Source organism: Cervus canadensis, chromosome 3, assembly GCF_019320065.1.
Source record: "Cervus canadensis isolate Bull #8, Minnesota chromosome 3, ASM1932006v1, whole genome shotgun sequence".
Classification (NCBI taxonomy): Eukaryota; Metazoa; Chordata; class Mammalia; order Artiodactyla; family Cervidae; genus Cervus; species Cervus canadensis.
This window is the reverse complement of record NC_057388.1, coordinates 30,460,814-30,480,375: the sequence shown is the minus strand read 5'-3', so window position 1 is coordinate 30,480,375 and position 19,562 is coordinate 30,460,814. Positions and strand designations below refer to the sequence as shown.

Genomic DNA, 19,562 nt, shown 5'->3' with positions numbered 1-19,562 from the left:
GCTTCAATTTTAGGCAGAATTTGAAAGCACCAATAGAGTGGGGAAAATACCAGAATAAAAGGCAGGATTCCTGGCCCAGGAATTCAGCAATGCCCACTAGCAAGCAATTCCATTCTGGCCATGTTGGTTCAACTTCCTGAGCACTGGTTTCTATATCTATCAAATTATGGGTTTGGGCCAGATGATTCTCTGGGCTCTTTTTCACCTATAAAATTCTGTGATTTGGTCTCTCATTTATTCATCTCACTTCTTAAGCACCTAGAGTGGGTCAGGTATTATCTATTTTCATTTTTTGCTGCTTTTTATAATATATTATAGAGTTTACATTGTAACTAACCTACTTTTTAAAAAAAGCATCTCCCCCATAGTAACAAAAAAAACCTTGACTATTCTACACTACTACTACTATTCTTTCTTCACTTTCAGTCTGAATTTGGCAATAAGGAGTTCATGATCTGAGCCACAGTCAGCTCCCGGTCTTGTTTTTGCTGACTGTACAGAGCACTCCATCTTTGGCTGAAAAATTGAGACTTATTGCCAAATTCAGACTGAAAGTGAAGAAAGTGGAAAAACCATTACACCATTCAGGTATGACCTAAATCAAATCCCTTATGACTATACACTGGAAGTGAGAAATAGATTTAAGGGACTAGATCTGACAGACAGAGTGCCTAATGAACTATGGATGGAGGTTTGTGACATTGTACAGGAGACAGGAATCAAGACTATTCCCAAGAAAAAGAAATGCAAAAAAGCAAAATGGCTGTCTGAGGAGGCCTTACAAATAGTTGTGAAAGGAAGGGAAGTGAAAAGCAAAGGAAAGATATACCCATTTGAATGCAGAGATCCAAAGAATAGCAAGGAGAGATAAGAAAGCCTTCCTCAGCAGATCAGTGCAAAGAAATAGAGGAAAACAACAGAATGGGAAAGATTAGAGATCTCTTCAAGAAAATTAGACATACCAAGGAAACATTTCATGCAAAGATGGGCACAATAAAGGACAGAAATGGTATGGACCTAACAGAAGCAGAAGATACTAAGAAGAGGTGGCAAGAATACACAGAAGAACTGTACAAAAAAGATCTTCACAACCCAGATAATCACGATGGTGTGATCACTCACCTAGAGCCAGACATCCCTGGAGTGTGAAGTCAAGTGGGCCTTAGGAAGCATCACAACGAACAAAGCTAGTGGAGGTGATGGAATTCCAGTTGAGCTATTTCAAATCCTGAAAGATGATGATGCTGTGAAAGTGCTGCACTGAATATGCCAGCAAATTTGGAAAACTCAGCAGTGGCCACAGGACTGGAAAAGGTCAGTTTTCATTCCAATTCCAAAGAAAGGCAATGCCAAAGAATGCTCAAACTACCGCATAATTGTACTCATCTCACACGCTAGTAAAGTAATGCTCAAAATTCTCCAAGCCAGGCTTCAGCAATACGTGAACCGAGAACTTCCAGATGTTCAAGCTGGTTTTAGAAAAGACACAGGAACCAGAGATCAAATTGCCAACATCCGCTGGATCATTGAAAAAGCAAGAGAGTTCCAGAAAAACATCTATTTCTGCTTTATTGACTATGACAAAGTCCTTGACTGTGTGGATCACAATAAACTGTAGAAAATTCTGAAAGAGATGGGAATACTAGACCACCTCACCTGCCTCTTGAGAAACCTATATGCAGGTCAGGAAGCAACAGTTAGAACTGGACATGGAACAACAGACTGGTTCCAGATAGGAAAAGGAGTACGTCAAGGCTGTATATTGTCACCCTGCTTATTTAACTTATATGCAGAGTACATCATGAGAAACGCTGGGCTGGAGGAAGCACAAGCTGGAATCAAGATTGCCGGGAGAAATATCAATAACCTCAGATATGCAGATGACACCACCCTTGTGGCAGAAAGTGAAGAGGAACTAAAGAGCCTCTTGATGAAAGTGAAAGAGAAGAGTGAAAAAGTTGGCTTAAAGCTCAACATTCAGGACACTAAGATCATGGCATCTGGTCCCATCACTTCATGGCAAATAGATGGGGAAACAGTGAAACAGTGGCTGACTTTATTTTCCTGGGCTCCAAAATCACTGCAGATGGTGATTGCAGCCATGAAATTAGAAGACACTTACTCCCTGGAAGCAAAGTTATGACCAACCTAGACAGCATATTAAAAAGCAAAGACATTACTTTGCTAACAAAAGTCCGTCTAGTCAAGGCTATGGTTTTTCCAGTGGTCATGTATGGATATGAGAGCTGGATTATAACGAAAGATGAGTGCCAAAGAATTGATGCTTTTGAACTGTGGTTTTGGAAAATACTCTTGAGAGTCCCTTGGACTGCAAGGAGATCCATCCAGTCCATCCTAAAGAAGATCAGTCCTGGGTGTTCATTGGAAGAACTAATGCTGAAGCTGAAACTCCAATACTTTCGCCACCGGATGCGAAGGTCTGACTCATTGGAAAAGACCCTGATGCTGGGAGGGATTGAGGGCAGGAGGAGAAGGGGAAGACAGAGGATGAGATGGCTGGACGGCATCACCAACTCAATGGACATGGGTTTGGGTGAACTCCAGGAGTTGGTGATGGACAGGGAGGCCTGGCGTGCTGCGGATCATGGCGTCGCAAAAAGCTGGACACGACTGAGCGACTGAACTCAACTGAACTGCTATTCTAGAAAAATTAGACATATTTTAAGTTTTTACTCAAACTTAAAAAATAAACTGCCCACACTAAACAATATACTGCAAAATATTTTGCCATTATTTGGTATTTGATTTTTCCAGAAATTTATCCCTAAGGATTTTTCCAATGAAATAGTTGGGAGCAGAGGAAATCCTTGAGCAAATTAAAAAAAAAAACAACCATCATGGAAATTTTTACAAAGTACTTAGAACTGAAATATCAGCTATCATTCTAGTCGGAAGCTAGTCGGAAACCATCATACTGGCCTTGAGGACACTGACCGCAGTGTTTTCTATATTTTCAACACCAAGGACACACACTCAAGATCTGCATATTCTTTATATGTTCATAGTTTAAGAAGCAGAGTATAGATATTATTTTGATTACTGGCATTTCACAAATAGTTTTCATGTTCCTCATATGAGTTTTAGTGAGGTAACAGTAGAAATGGTAAAAGATAAATAGACACGTAAGTTATTTCTACTTTTTTTTCCTTTTTCCCTGAATATTAACTTGTATTAGAAGTTGAGTGCCTCCTTTTCTCCCTTCCTCAGCCCACAGTCTGGTAACCAGAGACTAAACAGAACCAACCAAGACATAGTTATGGAGAAAAAGAAAAGTCACCCATGTACCATCAACTGAACCACCAGAGACAAATAATCAAGAGTTTATTTTAAGGGTACCTCCGGGTGACAGTCACATCATGAGACATGGCAGATCTTGCCCACATACTTTCATTTCTGGATTAACATGTAGTCCTCAAAGTGTCTTCCTTTCTGGGTCTCCATCTGTCTACCTGATTCCTTGGACTTGGGGCTGGTCTGCATGGGTTCAAATAGTGAGTAACTCTATAACCTCAGTCAATTAAATATACTCAACCCTCTGAGCCCTGGTTTCCTCATCTGTAATGTACAGATAATAACAATATCAACCTCATGCCCATGAAGAAATAAAGGTGTTAGTACACATAAAGCACCAAGAAGAGTGCCCAGAATATATTAAATGCTCAATAAATCTTGGCTGGCCCAGGAGATTTATCATTCTTTCAACTGAAATGATGCCAAATCTCTAGGCCTACTCTTTATGCCAAGATTCAGTCTCTTATCTTCAACTGTCTGGATATCGTTTACACTTGTACCCAACCTGTCACCTTTAACACAACATGTCTAAAAATGACAATCACCTTTATTCAGGCTCATTTTCAGGCAGTGCATAGTCTCATGAGGAAGATGAGAACTCACAGAATACTACAGAACTTCAGCACTGGTTATGCTCTGGTCACACGAGTGGACCAGAGTTCACAAGGCCCAAGTCAACAGAGATTTTAAAGCAAAGGAAAAATTTAACAAGATGGAGATACAAGGAGGTAGGATATCAGGAAATCAGGTCCACACCAAAAAGATAAATAGAGAAAGGTGTTATGAGAAGAGAAAGCTTATAAGGGGTCTATTACAGCAGCAGAGAAGGACATGCTCGCTCAAAAGTTTTTACGACTGTCTAGTTAAAGCCTATGTTTATTGTAAAACTCCCAGACTTTCAAGAGCCTTAGCAAATCCAAGCTTTCTTAAGCAAGGAATACTTCTTGTCCAACAAGGAGGCTCTGGTACCTAGTCTGCCCCCATGAAGAGGTCACAAGGTTCTACCTGGAGAAGGACAAGAAGAAAGGTCTGAGAGTGTCTGGGGTCCCAGAAGCATCAAAAAGCTCGCTTGTCCTCGTCTTCAGGACCAACATCAAAACCTTTGAAATCCTTCCCATCCAGGCAAATTTCAGGACATCTGGAAGTCTGAATCTGCAAACAGGTTTACAACAGAATACTGACTGTCCTAGGGTAAAAATTACTGTAGAGATAAATCATAAAGACACAGAAGAATATATGACAGGGGAGAGGCAATCAGGAGTCGTGGTGAGAGAAGGGTATTAGCTTTGTTTTTTATCTAACATTTGTTTTCAAATGTTTTCACTTGTTACACAGAACATGTCTACTGTGTGCATGAGAGAGATACCATCTGACCACACTTGGTTATCACCTCCTCTTGGAAGCCTCCCATGATTCCTAGATGGAGCCAAACACCCATCCTTTCCTTCCCAAGTATTTTGTGTATCTCTGTATCAAAGCACTACTCATATCCAACTGCACTGGTTGGCTCCCTGTCCATTCCACCCATTATGCCAAGTTTCCTGGGGGCTGGAAATGCTTCTTCAGGACACATACTGTTGCTGGTACATAGAGCACTCTGTCAACTTTTTAAAAAATGCACAAGAGAGTTGTGAGCTAAGTTTTATTTTAGGCAAAATGAGGACTATAGTCTGGGAGACAGCACCTCAGATAGCTCTGAGAAACTGCTCCAAAGAAGAGGTGAGGGAAGTACAGTATATATTCAATTTTGATAAAGGGGGAGTTCATGCAATCAAGCACTTATCTTTGCAAAGGTTTTCTGCTAGTCAAGAGGAACTAACGTTACCATGAAGGAAATAAGTGTTTTTCTAGATATGAGGAGATGCAAGAACTGGGCTCCTCAGATCAAATCCTGAAAACATGTATCTGAAGACCTGTTCTGCCAGTTCTCTAGAGCACAGAGTGCCTCATTTCTGATCTCCATCTTAAACTCCCCTAAAGGGAGTAGCCATAAATAGTAAAATAATGTCTGTGGCTTCCATGAAAGCAGCCATAGATAATATGCAAACAAGTGGGCATGTCTGTGTTCCACTAGATCTTTATGTATAGATACTGAAATTTCAATTATTTTATAATGTGTCACAAAATATTTTTCTTTCTTTTTTCCCAGTGATTTAAAAATGCAAAAATCATTCTAAGCTCACAGATGGCATAAAAAGAGGCAATAGGCCAGATATGGCCCACGGGCCATAGTTTGAGGTTCTTGCCTTCCCTAAAAGGCATGGCTAGCAGTCCACAGTTACTAAGGAAATGCACCTGAAAAGGACAACTTCACGTTGATAACAGGTGCTAAGTGACTTGCAGTATGCCTTCCAACAACTATAAAAAACTGAGTTAGTGTCACAGAGTTCTGAAAAGATAAGATGAGACAGGGAGCCATATCACTGCAAGTTATGAAGGTTCATTTGCGAGGAACATGGAAGCATGAGCTTCTTGTTGATCATTATAACAAATATTAACAATTATTGAGCACTTTTTTTTTATTACTAAACCCTCTTCTGTGAGCCTTAAGTGAGGAATCCATTTAATTCTCACAATCCTTCTATGAAGTAGGTTCTACTGCTATCTAACTGTTCCAAAGATGAGGAAACTAAAGTATGAAAATAATCCCCCAGTCTTCTTAACTAAAAAGTGACAGAGGTGGAGTTTCAGAGCCAGGCAGTCCTACGCTCCAGGGCCTGCACTTAATACAGCTTCTCCTAAGAAGGCAGCAGAGACAGAGACAAAACATCCAAATAGTTCTCTAAATTTCCCCAAGACTGGAAGAGGGAGCTGAATGGGAAGGACTGGCAAGGAATGCAACATGAACTACATCCCCAGGTGGAAACTCTGTGATCTGAACATCTCTGAAGACGCATGCCGAAGAGGAGCATGTCTCCACAGCTGGACTATGTTGAGAACCTATATATGCTACTAGGTAACTAAGTCAGGTTACTGTCCATCTCACATGTAAATATGGACCAGGTAAAGCCAAGACACAGTAATGGTTAGTACTCCTACTTAAAGAGATCGATTATTTTCTTATGAAAGTAAGGGCCAAGTAATTTTTCAGTGATCGAGATTAAAATGTATATAAATGTTAATGCAGTTTAAAAAAAAAGACCAGTTGAACACACATCCCAATGTTCATAGCAGCATTATTTGCAGTTGCCCAAGCTATGGAAGCAACCTAAGTGTCCACTGACAGATAAATGGATAAAGAAGATGTGGTGTATATACACATATACAATAGATTACTACTGAGCCACAAAAAAGAACAAAATCTTGGCACTGGCAGCAACATGTGTGAACTTCTATGGCATTATGCTAAGTGAAATAAGTCAAAAACACAGACGAATACTGTATGATATTATCAATTATATGTGGAACCTAAAAAAAACCCAACAAACTAGTGGACATAATAAAAGAGACGCAGACTCACAGATACAAAGAACAAACTAGCGGTCACCGGAGGAGTGGGGGAGAGTAGGGGAGGGGCAACATAGGGATTGGAGGGGGAGGTACAAAACTCCTGGGTGTAAGACAGGCTACAAGGGATGTAGTGTACAACACAAGGACTACAGTCAGTATTTTATAATAACTGGAAATGGAAAACAACTGTTAAACATTATATAAAATAAACGTACACAAAAACATTTCAAAAAATAAAAATAAAATTTGAAAAAGACCAATCCACACAGTTCAAGGTGAGTTTACTGTGGCCCATGCGAGCTCAGCTCTGCTAGCTTCAGGTAGCCATGTAATAGTCCACTCTTCTCAGATGGGGCCAACCTTCAACAGTTGTGTTAACAGCCCAATATTTCCTGATTAACACAATGAGTTCAGAACTGGCCCTCCATGGAGTACATGCAGGTCACAGAGTGGTAAGTAGAACACCTCCCAAAGTTAGATCAATGTGTGTGTCTGGACTCAATTAAAAAATGAGTAAGATCAAAATGGGTCACAGATGTACATATAAAGTCGGCTGAGCTACCACAGAGCACTGGAAGATTCTAGCATTGTAAGGTGGTAACACAAGTTCAAAGAACACTGCTAAATCACAGCATGCATGGGCACCAATGAACACAGAAAGCCCTACACATTTCCTTTTGGTGACTGGTATGAAAGAAAGGTACCAGTCCAAATGCGATGCAACATCTTCTGACTGGTCCCTTTGAAGGAGCTTACAAACACAAGAGAATTTTACAGAGCTCAGACACACAGTAAGATTCTCTAGCCCAACTCGTTATCGGCATTCACATAAAGTGAAGTAGTCCTGCCGCAGGGTAAAGAATGTGCTCTTCAGGATCACACACACACACAAAAGTTCCTAGGACCCACAGACAGGTATCAGAGGATCCATAGAGACCCCCAAACAGCATGTATATCTACGCGCTTATTTCTGGGGGAAAGGATTCACAGCAATCAGAGACTTAAAGGTCCTGAAAAATCTATGTCACTAAATCCTGGAGTGCACAAACAGGCCTCTTCAAGGTTTCCATGACTTGGGTGCACATCAGGCTGTAAGTCTTTGTGCATTCTAGTTGAAATCAGCATACACTTGACCAAAGGTGACTTGGGAGCTCACAGTTATGAACCAGTTTCTCCTCAATCAAGTTCAAGGATGTGAAAGTGTGACACCCTAGTCCACTCACTTTCTCACTCTGCTAAGAAACCTGTTTTAGTGTTTTTTTGGCCATGCCATGCAGTTTAGGAGATTTTTTTAGTTCCCTGACCAAGGATTCAACCTGGGCCCTCAGCAGAGAGAGTGTGGAGTCCTAACCACTAGATGGCCAGGGAATTCCCAGAACTTATTTTAGGTTTCCTTTCTTGATCAGCCAAATGTCTTGCTTCCTATTTGACTGAGAAGACAGGTTCTACAAATCCTCATGTCCAAGTACACCAACCTTTGGGCACTGACTTTCAAATACTCTGTCTTCTCACCCGTTATTATTGGTGAACTATTCATGCCTGTACTTCAAGCAAGTATTTCCTCTTAAGCATAAGTTTCCTTCCTTTCTTAAGGACAGCACTCAAACCAATCTCTCTCCTCTCCCCTAAAGCATCACTTTCTCTTCTATCTTGGATAATTTCTATTAGCATACTAACAAGCTGTTAATCTCCCATCCTAAATACGCACACAGCTTCTCTTGTCCCATTTCTCCATTTTCATGTTTCCAAAAAGCCCAACCTGTGACAATGCCCAAAATTAAATTTCTGGTATTTACTGCCAAAACTGATCTCCCTCTATCTTCCTCACCTCAATTGACAGTAACTGCATCCAGCTTATGCAGTTTCTCAGACTAAAACTTTAGAATCATCTTGGATTCCTGTCTCTTATACCCATAATCAATATGTCAGGGAACTGCGTAACTGATTCCTACTTACTATTCAAACACCAGATTAAGTTCCAATACCTTTTCCTGAAACTGCCTGGATATTTCTGACTTCACAGAACTCTCTTTTCCCATCTATCTCTACCTGCACTTCCACTGTATGTTCTAATGACTGTGAATATCATCTTCTCAAATTCATTACAGATATGAACTATAGCTCAGACCCCTCCATCTCCTGCAGCACTAAACATATTAATGCATACTTAGTGAGGACTCCACAAACCTCACCGTGAGTCAATGACTTTTCATCAAACTTTCAAAAAAATCAGTACCACAAACAACACTTACTTGCATTAGTCGTGTTTGAAAAAGTTATGTTTCCTAAATTTCCAGCAGCTGCAAAGCTATCCGTCATGTCTCCAAACACCAGCATCATGAGGGGGAGTCCAGCTCCATGGATGATGGCAGCCAAAGTCCCCAGCACCATATACAACCTATCGAGCCAATTTGAATAGCGAAACTAAAAAAGGAGAAAATACAGACAATATGAACAATTAGCACAATGTCATGGATGGTTAACTCTACTTTCCAAATGTATCCAAAATCTAAATAGTTGGCTCTCAGAGTACTATTGCAACCACCTTGGCCTAATAACCTAAGAGAAACAGGCATTTGCTTCTTTTTTTTTTTTTGAGTTTTGACTTTCTTCTTTATATTGGACTTAGATCACCCACTTAATAAAAAATTAACATATAGTTGATTTATAATATATTAGCTTGAGGTGTACAACAGTTACTCAATAATTTAATGGATTTTACTCTAAAGTTATTATAAAATAATGGCTATATTCCTTATGCTGTACAATACAGTCTTGTAGCTTATTTATTTTATACAGTTGGTTTATACCTCTTAATTCCTACCCCTATCTTGCCCCTCCTACCTTCCCTTTCCCCACAGATAATACTCTTGATCTCTGTATCTGTGAGTCTGTTTCTGTTCTGTTACATTCATTTATTTTTCAGATTACACATATGATAACATACAGTGTTGGTCTTTCTCTGGTTTATTTCACTAAGCATAATACACTCTAGGTCCACTCATGTTGTTGCAAAAGGCATAACTTCATTCTTTCTACGGCTGAATAGTATTCCATTGTATGTATATGTGTGTGTATACCACATCTTCTTCATCCATCTGTCGATGGACAATTAAGTTGCTTCCACATCTTGGCAATTGTAAATAATGTTACTAAGAACACTGAGGTGCAGAGATCTTTTTAAATTAATGTTTTCGTTTTCTTCAGCTCTATACCCAAGAGTAGAAGTGTGGTTCTACTTTTATTTTTTTGAGGAACCTCTATACTGTTTTCCATGTTGGCTGGACCAATTTACAGCCAAACCACCTTGAACATGCCTGATTTCATCTTTCTTCTTCTCTTACATACAAGGGCTTCATGAGATGCACAGGACATTCTGGAACATTACAGAGATCTATAACGGCTCAATATAAGAAATACATTATTTGTGACTCTGATTCCCAAGAGTGAAAGCCACTTTTCAGATCAAGATTTTTCTTGGTTAAAACACCATGATTGCCAAAGGTCCTTCTGAGGACACCATTGAGGAAACATGTTTTGCTGCTTTCAGAAAGTGGCTTGGGTCAAATATCTGCTGCCTGACAGCACTAGCATAAATGTTAAGTGGTATTAATGTAATTAGGCCTCCATGCCTGTATACATTCTCAGTCATGTTTGACTCTCTGCAACCCCACAGAATGTAGCCCACCAGACTCCTCTGTCCATGGAATTCTTCAAGCAAGAATACTGGAGTGGGTGGCCATTTCTTTCTACAGGGGATCTTCCCAACAGAGGAATCGAACCTGCATCTCCTGCAGCAGCAGGCGGGTCCTTTACCCCTGAGCCTCCTGGGAAACCAATTAGGCCTCCATGAGAAGGAAAGGGAAAGCAATGAGTTATAAACATGCTTCCCAAAGACCAGAGCAGATCTGCATATACTCTTTAATTGCAGGGAAATCACAAGAAAGAAAGAGTGAGCTCTTGAGACGCAAACCTGATGGGAAGAGAACACAGTGAGGGGAGTGGGCGTGGGGCTGTGACAGGCCCACCTGGGAAGCAATGAATACTTCTCCCATTTGGGAGGATCTTCCTGACCCAGGGGTCGAACCCGCATCTCCTGCACTGGCAGGCGGATTTACCTTCTATTAAAAACCATACAGTGGAAAAGTATCAAATTCCTCAATAGAGGAAGAAAAGATAATTGATATACAAGGATTTCCCTCATCACCACTCCCAAAGTACTGTCAACCTCAAACACTAATCACTGGCTGGAATAAAAGTAAGTGGGCCATGAATATAAACATTTACTAAATGCTACTCAATGACTGAAGAAATCCAGTAATAAATACCGAAAATACAATTCAAATTAAAAAAAAAAAGGATATTCAGTATATATTCTGCATGCCTTGACAGCAGGGTATACAGAGTGGAGAAGACACAAACGAGCGAATGGGTCATTCCATCCTTTGTGGAAAAGCTTCGTAAAGAAGGTGATGCTTCCTCCCAGATTCGAAAGTTTACCACGGGTTGAAAAGCAAGGAGGAGGACTTCCCTGGTGGTCCAGTAGTCTAGCAAGAAATAATGAGTGTGACTAAGAATAATTTGGAGACCAAGTAATGCAGATAGCATGTGGACCATTGTTTTATGACCTTAAGATAAAAGCGACAGAGATGATGGTTACTAGAGAGGGTTGTAATGCCAAGGGATAACTATTTAAAGAAATCTTCTACATGTTTGTAGGTAAAAGAGTCAAAGAGAGCATTGGTGAAAACACAGGAGGGAAACTGAGATGCCACAATGTCCTAGAAAATAAGAGAAATAACTATTTTGAGAACCTGGAGTGAAGGATCATCAGCAGGCATGATAACTATTAGGTGAGACAAGATATTCCCTGATGCCCCAAGACCTGTCATATCTGCAAGGGGGTAGAGCTCCTTCCACAATGGAGGAATCCAATCTGTCATCACCTTAATCAAGCGATCAAACTCGGTACCATAAAAAAGTAAAATACACTGACATTTGGTATTTCCAGGTGTGATGAGACATGAAGTACACAGCATTGCAATGTATTAAAATCTTTAGACTTAACTCTCAGTATATAGGACTTCTCTGGTGGCTTAGATGGTAAAGAATCTGGTTACGCTTCACGATACCTGAGTGCGATCCCTGGGTAGGGAAGATCCTGTGGAGAAGGAAATGGCAACCCACTCCAGTATTCCTATCTGAGAAATCCCATGGATAGAAGAGCCTGGTGGGCTGCAGTCTATGGGTTACAACAGAGTCGGAGATAACTGAAAGACTTTTACTTTTTTTAGCATATAAGACATGCAAGATGTGGAATAATAAGTTAAATGACACCAGAACAAAGTGATAAAAATTGTCCAGAAGGTGAAACATTCTATAGGAAAATTGGTACCACATTTTCAACAGGTCAATGTCATTTAAAAAGAGAAGAAAACAGAACAAATCAACTGTAAGACACACTTAGGGGAGCTAATTGTGAAAGTTCAAATATGAACTATTAGATAATACTGAGGAATTAACATTCATTTTGTTAAATATAATCACTGTATTATGTTTTAGAGCAAAATTTTTGGTAGGAAAAATTTTAAGAGACAGAAACGGAGGTATTTAGAAAATATCATGAAATCTATAATTCCAGGTGAAATGTATGTAAAAAATGTTAACAACTACTAGTTATAGACATTGGTTATATTGAAGAAGGAATTCACAGGGCCTGGGCTCCATCTTAGGCCTGTTCATGCTGATCATTCTCGGCCACCTCTCCAACGAACTCTGAACTCTGTCTTTAGTGCCTATGGAAACGACAACAGAAGGATAAGACCCTCTCCGGACAGGGGACCCTTGAAGATCATATCCAGGTTACTCCTCACCTAAGAGAACACATACACTAGTCACCCCTTCCTACAGACAGGCCATAAATTTTCTGTACCTATCGGAGTGTAACCTCGTGCTTATTATTGTCTAATTGTTTAACTGTCTGAGCACATGGCACATGAATGATGGGGTTATTGGGACTGTATTTACCCTTCCTTTGTTTATGTAAGTCTCAAGGAATTTGGGGTGGTGGGTTCGGACACGTGCACATGGGGTATAAGAGATTTTCACAAATGCTGGTCGGGGTCCTTGGCTAAGAGGAGACTCTGCGTTGGGCCCGCCGGTGTAATAAACTGCACTCCACTATCTGCATTGTCCTTCTGATTGAGTTTGTTTCTCAGAACGTGTGGCTACATTTAGTGCACTGGCCAGGAAACTCCTCACTTTGAGGAGACAAGTCCCATTTGGGACTACTCCGAGGCCTTGCAGCTTGAATCTTCTAGAGGGGGGGAAGGCGCCTCACCCTTCTGGAAGGATTCTACTTCTCAATGCCTGGACCTTTCATGTTAGCAGGTAGTAGACGGCAGCAGGGGAACTGAGCGCTCAGGTGAGGAGGAACCCACCCGGCAGGGTGGAAGAGGGGGCCTGATCACCCCCTGGGAGGGACTAGAAGGGACATGGACCCACAGGAGCCTGGAATAGGCAGGCGGCGATTGCTTGGTACACAGGTCGAGGAGCATGCTAGGGCTTAGGAAGGAAATTTGTGAAGGTCATTTAGGAGGTGTGTCCACGCTGTCTCAGGGAAAATTATTACCAGCGATCGCCAGGGGATTTTTAGGATAGGAAACTGGTCCTTGTATGCTCACATTCTGCCCTCCCCCAGGAGGTGTCCCGTCTGCTGTGAAATTCTTGACCCCCTCGGAATTATTAGGTTAGAAGGAGGGGGATACAGAGGTGAGTATGAATTGGCTTTTCCAGAGATGGCCTGGGACATGGGCTATTTAACCCATCTGTGTTTTCATCCGCACCTGATCAATCCCACCAAGGCAGAACGAACTTTAAGGGAGAAACAGTCTTGGACCACGTGGTGGTCTGGTTCGGCTGTGCTGACAGGCAGGCGAAGACACGCCGATCCCTCTTCTCCCTCTGGGATCTGGCAGGTAAGGCTCTTCTCACCCCAATTAGGAAGGAGTGGAATGGCAATTTAAGTGTCATTGAGTGGAAATATCAGAAGTACATAGGGTACCAAGAACTTCGTAGACAGAACGAAAAGGAAAAGTAGAAGAAGGTCCAAGAAGGTAAGCAAGATGGGGGGAAGTGAATCTAAGGCAACGTATTGGAGTGCATGATTAAAAATTTAAAGAAGTGATTAGGAGGATACTACGGGGAGAAGATGAAGCCTAACCGCCTCCACATACTCTGTGAGGTCGAATGGTAGGATGGCCACCAGAGAACACCATGTACTTAAAAATAGCGGAAGCAGTCTATACAGTAGTCACAGGAGAGCCAGAACACCCGGATCAATACCCATCTATTCACTCACGGCTAGGGTTAGCTCAAGACCCTCCTACTTGAACAAGGTTCTGTATCCAGAAGGGAAAGGGAAAGATATTAATGGCACAAAAATTGACTGATGATAAAAAAGGAAATTCTACAGGATTTGGATGGGGATGACCTGACCCCTCCCCCACACTGGATAATGACACGCCTGCTTCCCAGAGCTCCACCAGGACCGGAGGCCGCCTTAATGCCCAACCCAGGGCCAGGTGAAGTTCCTGCAGCGGCCGCTGCTCTTCCGCCAGCTCTCCCAGAGTTTGTAGAGCCGCCGTTTTGGCAGGCTCCGATCCCGGTGACAGAAGCCTCTGGCCAACACTTACAGGATCCAGCTCCAGCCGAACCGCCCAAGCTATAACACCTCTCCCGGTGAGTACTGACAAGAGGGGGAGGGAGACGCTGGAGTTAAGCAGAGACCGCGCTCTGCCAGAGAGCCGGAGGGAACGAAAGAGAACAGACAAGAGATGTACAGTGTTAGCTGCTGCTCTGAGAAAGTCTATCTCGGGCCCTCCAGAAAACCTCATCTGCCCCAGGGACAGGACAGTCCTTCAACCGGTCCCAACGGAGGCCCCGGGCCCTGTTGCAGCCAAACCAGTGTGCCCCGTGAGGAGCTTTTGGCCACTGGAAGAATGCATGCCCTAAGGCAAGGAAGGAAGAGGAAACTCCCGCAGTTGTGGGGCTTGCTGACCTGGAAATTAACTAGGGCTGCCGGGGCTCAGAGATATCAGGTCCCCGAGAGCCCATGGTAACCGTAAAAGTGGGGGACCAAAACACTGACTTCATGGTGGATACAGGAGCAGAACTGTCGGTAGTAACAAAACCTGTGGCACCTCTGTCCAGAAAGACTACCGCTGTAACTGGGGTATCGGGAGAAGGGATGATTAAATCATTTTGCCAGCCCAGAAAATGTCAGATGGGAGGGCACGAAGTGATTCATGAATTCCTCTACATTCCTGAGTGCCCAGTACCCCTGTTGGGAAGAGACTTGCTTTCCAAACTAGGAGCACAAGTGACTTTCTCCCCTGAGGAGAGGCCCACCTTCTGGATGGACACTGACTTATTTGCCCTCTCTCTCAATACCCCCCTAAGATGAGTGGAGGTTGCATGAGCCTCTGAAGGAAGAACCGGGTGGGCCGGAAGAGCATGGGAGAGAGCTAACTCAATTATTCCCTGAGGTCTGGGGGGAAGACAACCCCCTCCCCCGCCCCCCAGGCTGGCTAAACATCACACCCCAGTGATAACAGAACTCAAACCAGGCACCATCCCGGTTAGAAAGCGCCAGTACTCGCTACCGATAGAGGCCTGGGCCGGCATACTGCCCCACATCAATAGATTGAAACAAGCGGGCATTCTAGCAGAGTGCCAGTCGGCTTGGAATATGCCGATCCTGCCAGTCAAAAAGGAAGGAGGATAGGACTATAGGCCTGTACAAGATCTCAGACTGGTCAACCAGGCTACTGTGACTTTACACCCCACTGTTCCAAACCCCTATACCTTACTTAGCCTCCTCCCACCAAGGACTAAAGTTTATACTCGCCTAGATCTCAAGGATGCCTTCTTCTGCATATGCCTCGCCCCAGCATCACAGCCCATCTTTGCCTTTGAATGGGAAGATCCAGTTGGGGCACCAAACAACAGCTCACCTGGCCTCCCCCACAAGGGTTTAAGAACTCCCCAGCCATCTACGGGGAAGCCTTGGCTTCTGACCTGGAATCATTCCATCCGGAAGAGTATGGGTGTCGGCTCCGATATGGGGATGACCTGCTGCTGGCTGCCGAGAAAAATGCTGGAAAGGGACAAAAAGTACTGCTCCAGCTGCTGATGGAAGCAGGTGAGCGGGTGTGGAAGAAGAAGGCACAGATCTGCAAGGAGGAGGTAAGGTATCTGGGGTTTGTTTTAAAGAAGGGCTCAAGGTTCCAGACCCTAATTAGGTCCTATATACTGATGGCACTAGCCTGATAAAACAAGGACAACGGCTGTCAGGTTAGCCAAAGCAGAAGGGGCCATCAAGACTAAAAAGAGATGGTGGGAATTGCCAAGTGGCAAATCATTGGTACTGGAGGAGCTGACACACAGTCTGGTAAGCCAGACACACCAAGCGACCCACCTAGGCCATGCTGCCTGCTCACAGGATAATGCTGCCTCTTGGGTATTGAGACAAAAACCTCCGGGTATTCAGCTGAAAGGCACACTGCCCCTTGAACACCTGGGAGTGGACTTCACTGAAATGAAACCTCACCGACACTACTGTTACCTGCTGGTCATGGTATGTACTTTCTCTGGATGAGTAGAAGCTTTTCCTACCTGGACTGAAAGAGTATCAGAAGTAGCCCCGTGCCTGCTTAGGGAAATAGTTCCCAGATTTGGACTTCCTACCAGCATTGATTCAGACAATGGCCTGGCTTTTGTAGCTGATTTAGTACAAGTAAGCAACACGTTAAACATCAAATGGAAACTGCACACTGCATATAGGCCCAGAGTTCTGAGATGGTAGAATGAACCAACTGGACACTTAAAGAGATTCTCTAAGTGGATCAGAGAGACTGACTGCTCTTGGGTGGACTTGCTTCTGACGGCTCTGCTCAGACTCAGGATGACCCCACAGTCCCAAGGCTACTCTCCATACGAAATTATGTATGGGAGGCCCTCTCCCATAATAAAACAGGTGTCAACAAATTTGCCTCAGGTAAGGGGGGATAGGATTTCACAGCAGATGGAACTGGGTAAGGTAATAAATTGGGTAACTAAGTTTGTACAAGAAAGGGTGCCATTCCCCCTTCGGGAACAGATTCATGAGTTTATGCCTGGTGACCAAGTATGGGTCAAAGATTAGAAACATGATTTGCTAGCCCCTTGGTGAAAGGGCCCTTATATTATTCTAACTACCCCTACTGCAGTTAAAGTTTCAGGTATTGTCTCTTGGATCCATCATATGAGGGTGAAGAGAACATACGACGCAGACCCAGAAAATGCTGAGTGGACTGCACAGAGGGGCTCCTCTGACCCTCAAGAGACTAAGACCATTCTTAAGAAAAAGGAAAAGAAGATCCCAGATGAGCCCCTTCAGGATAAAGCCACACAATCAACACCTGCTGCTTGGCCTCATAAACATGATTTTGCATTTAACTTCCGTTTCAACTTGGGACAATGTTTTCATCTCATGGGCACATTCCTATGCGGACTTCCACAACACTTCCAACTGCTGGGTATGTGGGACTACGCCTCTGTCTGTGATGGATGGACTGCCTTGGTGGGTGTCACCGCTCCGCCAAGGAGATTTTAAACCACTCTGCTCATTTCAGGGACGACAAAAAGAGACTTTCCTCTCTCTTGTCAATCATAACCTCTCCTTGCTCTCTTGGTGTAAGACCTACATTCAGTAGACTTGGGTCATGGGGTTACATTTGATATAAATGCCAGTGTAACAAAAGCATAGCCTACACCAACCTCCAGTAAACCTGCCCTATCTGCATGCAAGATGGACATGATCCATGTTCCAATGGTATGACTAGCTTGCTGCCTTGTTTGTACCCTCTATAGGGACAACGGATATCATGGTTAGGGTAGACGCCTTAACTAATTTCACTAAACAGGCCCTCTTAGACAGTACAAAAGCCATTCAAGCCTTGAATGAAGAACAAATTCAGATGAGGAAGGCAGTAATTCAAAATAGGATGGCATTAGACATACTCACAGCAGCCCGGGGGCGGGGGGGGGGGGGGGGGGGACGGACTTGTGCCATAATTAAAGTCGAATGTTGTCTATACATCCCTGACCTGTCTGGAAATGTATCTACTGCCTTGGAGGATATGCAAAATCAAGTGAAAGCCATGTCTGATGAAAATATTCCCTTTTGGACTTTGGTCCTGTCCTGGGTAAAGGGAGACTGGTGGAAAACTATTGTTACTGTTGTCATAATCATTCTAATCATACTGCTTTGTGGGCCCTGCTTCTTACAATGTCTTGTGAATTTTGTAACCCAGAGGTTGATAGCATTCTCTCATGTGGGTGGCCGGAGGGCTAGGGTACAATATATCACAATAAATGATGCTTGTTACAGAAACTAGGAATATCAAGAACGGGGAATGAAGAAGGAATTCATAGGGCCTGGGCTCCATCTTAGGCCTGTTCATGCTGATCATGCTCGGCCACCTCTCCAATGGACTCTGAACTCTGTCTTTAGTGCCTATGGAAACGACAACAGAAGGATAAGACCCCCTCCGGACAGGGGACCCTTGAAGATCGTATCCAGGTTACTCCTCGCCTAAGAGAACACATACACTAATCACCCCTTCCTCCAGACAGGCCATAAATTTCTCTGTACCTATTGGAGTGTAACCTTGGGCTTATTGATTATTGTTTTATTGTTTAACTGTCTGAGCACATGGCACATGAATGATGGGGTTATTGGGACTGTATTTACCCTTCCTTTGTTTATGTAAGTCTCAAGGAATTTGGGGTGGTGGGTTCGGACATGTACACATGGGGAATAAAAGATTTTCACAAATGCTGGCTGGGGTCCTTGGTTAAGAGGAGACTCTGCGTTGGGCCCGCCGGTGTAATAAACTGCACTCCACTATCTGCATTGTCCTTCTGAGTGAGTTTGCTTCCCGGAACGCGTGGCTCCAACAATATGAGTATGCATTTTCTATTCCACCTTTCTACGTGGTTGAAAAGTCAAAATTAAACTTGTTAAAAGGAGAAAAGGTTCTCCAATAGGGAAAGGTATGTCTCTTCGTCTCAGGCTAGAAGGAATGAGCTAAAAGTGAGCACAAATACAAACAAGTGTCTGAGAATGAGGACCAAGTTGAAAAAGTACAAAACCTCATATTTATTTGTGACGTGAGGCAAGACTGATTTCTGGAGGGCATGTGGTAAGAAGATTTTGAGAGGGTAACAGGCAGGAAGGCCAGGGGTCTCCAAATGGAGGAAACAGGCTGCAAGTGTCAGACATTTTTTCTCTCTCTCTTAAGCAGCAGGAGGAAACAAACAAGTGTTAGGTTTTCTCCCCTTCTCTATACAAATTTAAAAAGAGGTTTCTCTTAAAATTCTGTATTGCCATGACAATACCTGGCTCCACCTGAGCTTAACTTTTCTCAAACTTTGAGCTAACCAATGGGTTTTTCTTACGGAAATGTTTGTCTTAAGCTATGTTAAAGGACTATGCATTTACCCTAGACTCTGTCTTCCAGTCTTTTCTGCCTAAGACTCAGAACAGACTTGACAGACTCACGCAAATGTTCTCTTAAGCTGTGTTAATGAGACTGTATTTGCTTGGAAACCTGCCTTTCTTCAAGATTCATGTCCATCATTTTATGGCCGGGAAAACTCACCTCGTGCCAGTGTTATCTCAAAATGCATGTTGTGGGTGAGGGGCCTGGTGCCAGCCTCTGAGTTTTGAGACATTTCCTTTCTCTAATCAGCAGACT

General features: G+C 43.0%; 1 protein-coding gene across 1 annotated transcript in view; it reads right to left on the bottom strand.

Annotated features, from left to right (window-relative positions):
• Positions 1-19,562, bottom strand: part of LOC122438222 (ATP-dependent translocase ABCB1-like) — a 114,321-nt gene that overhangs the window by 71,097 nt on the left and 23,662 nt on the right. Inside the window, exon 4 of the mRNA XM_043462856.1 lies at positions 9,015-9,186. Within this exon, the coding sequence (XP_043318791.1) occupies positions 9,015-9,186 (172 nt within the window). The remainder of the gene's footprint in view (positions 1-9,014; positions 9,187-19,562) is intronic.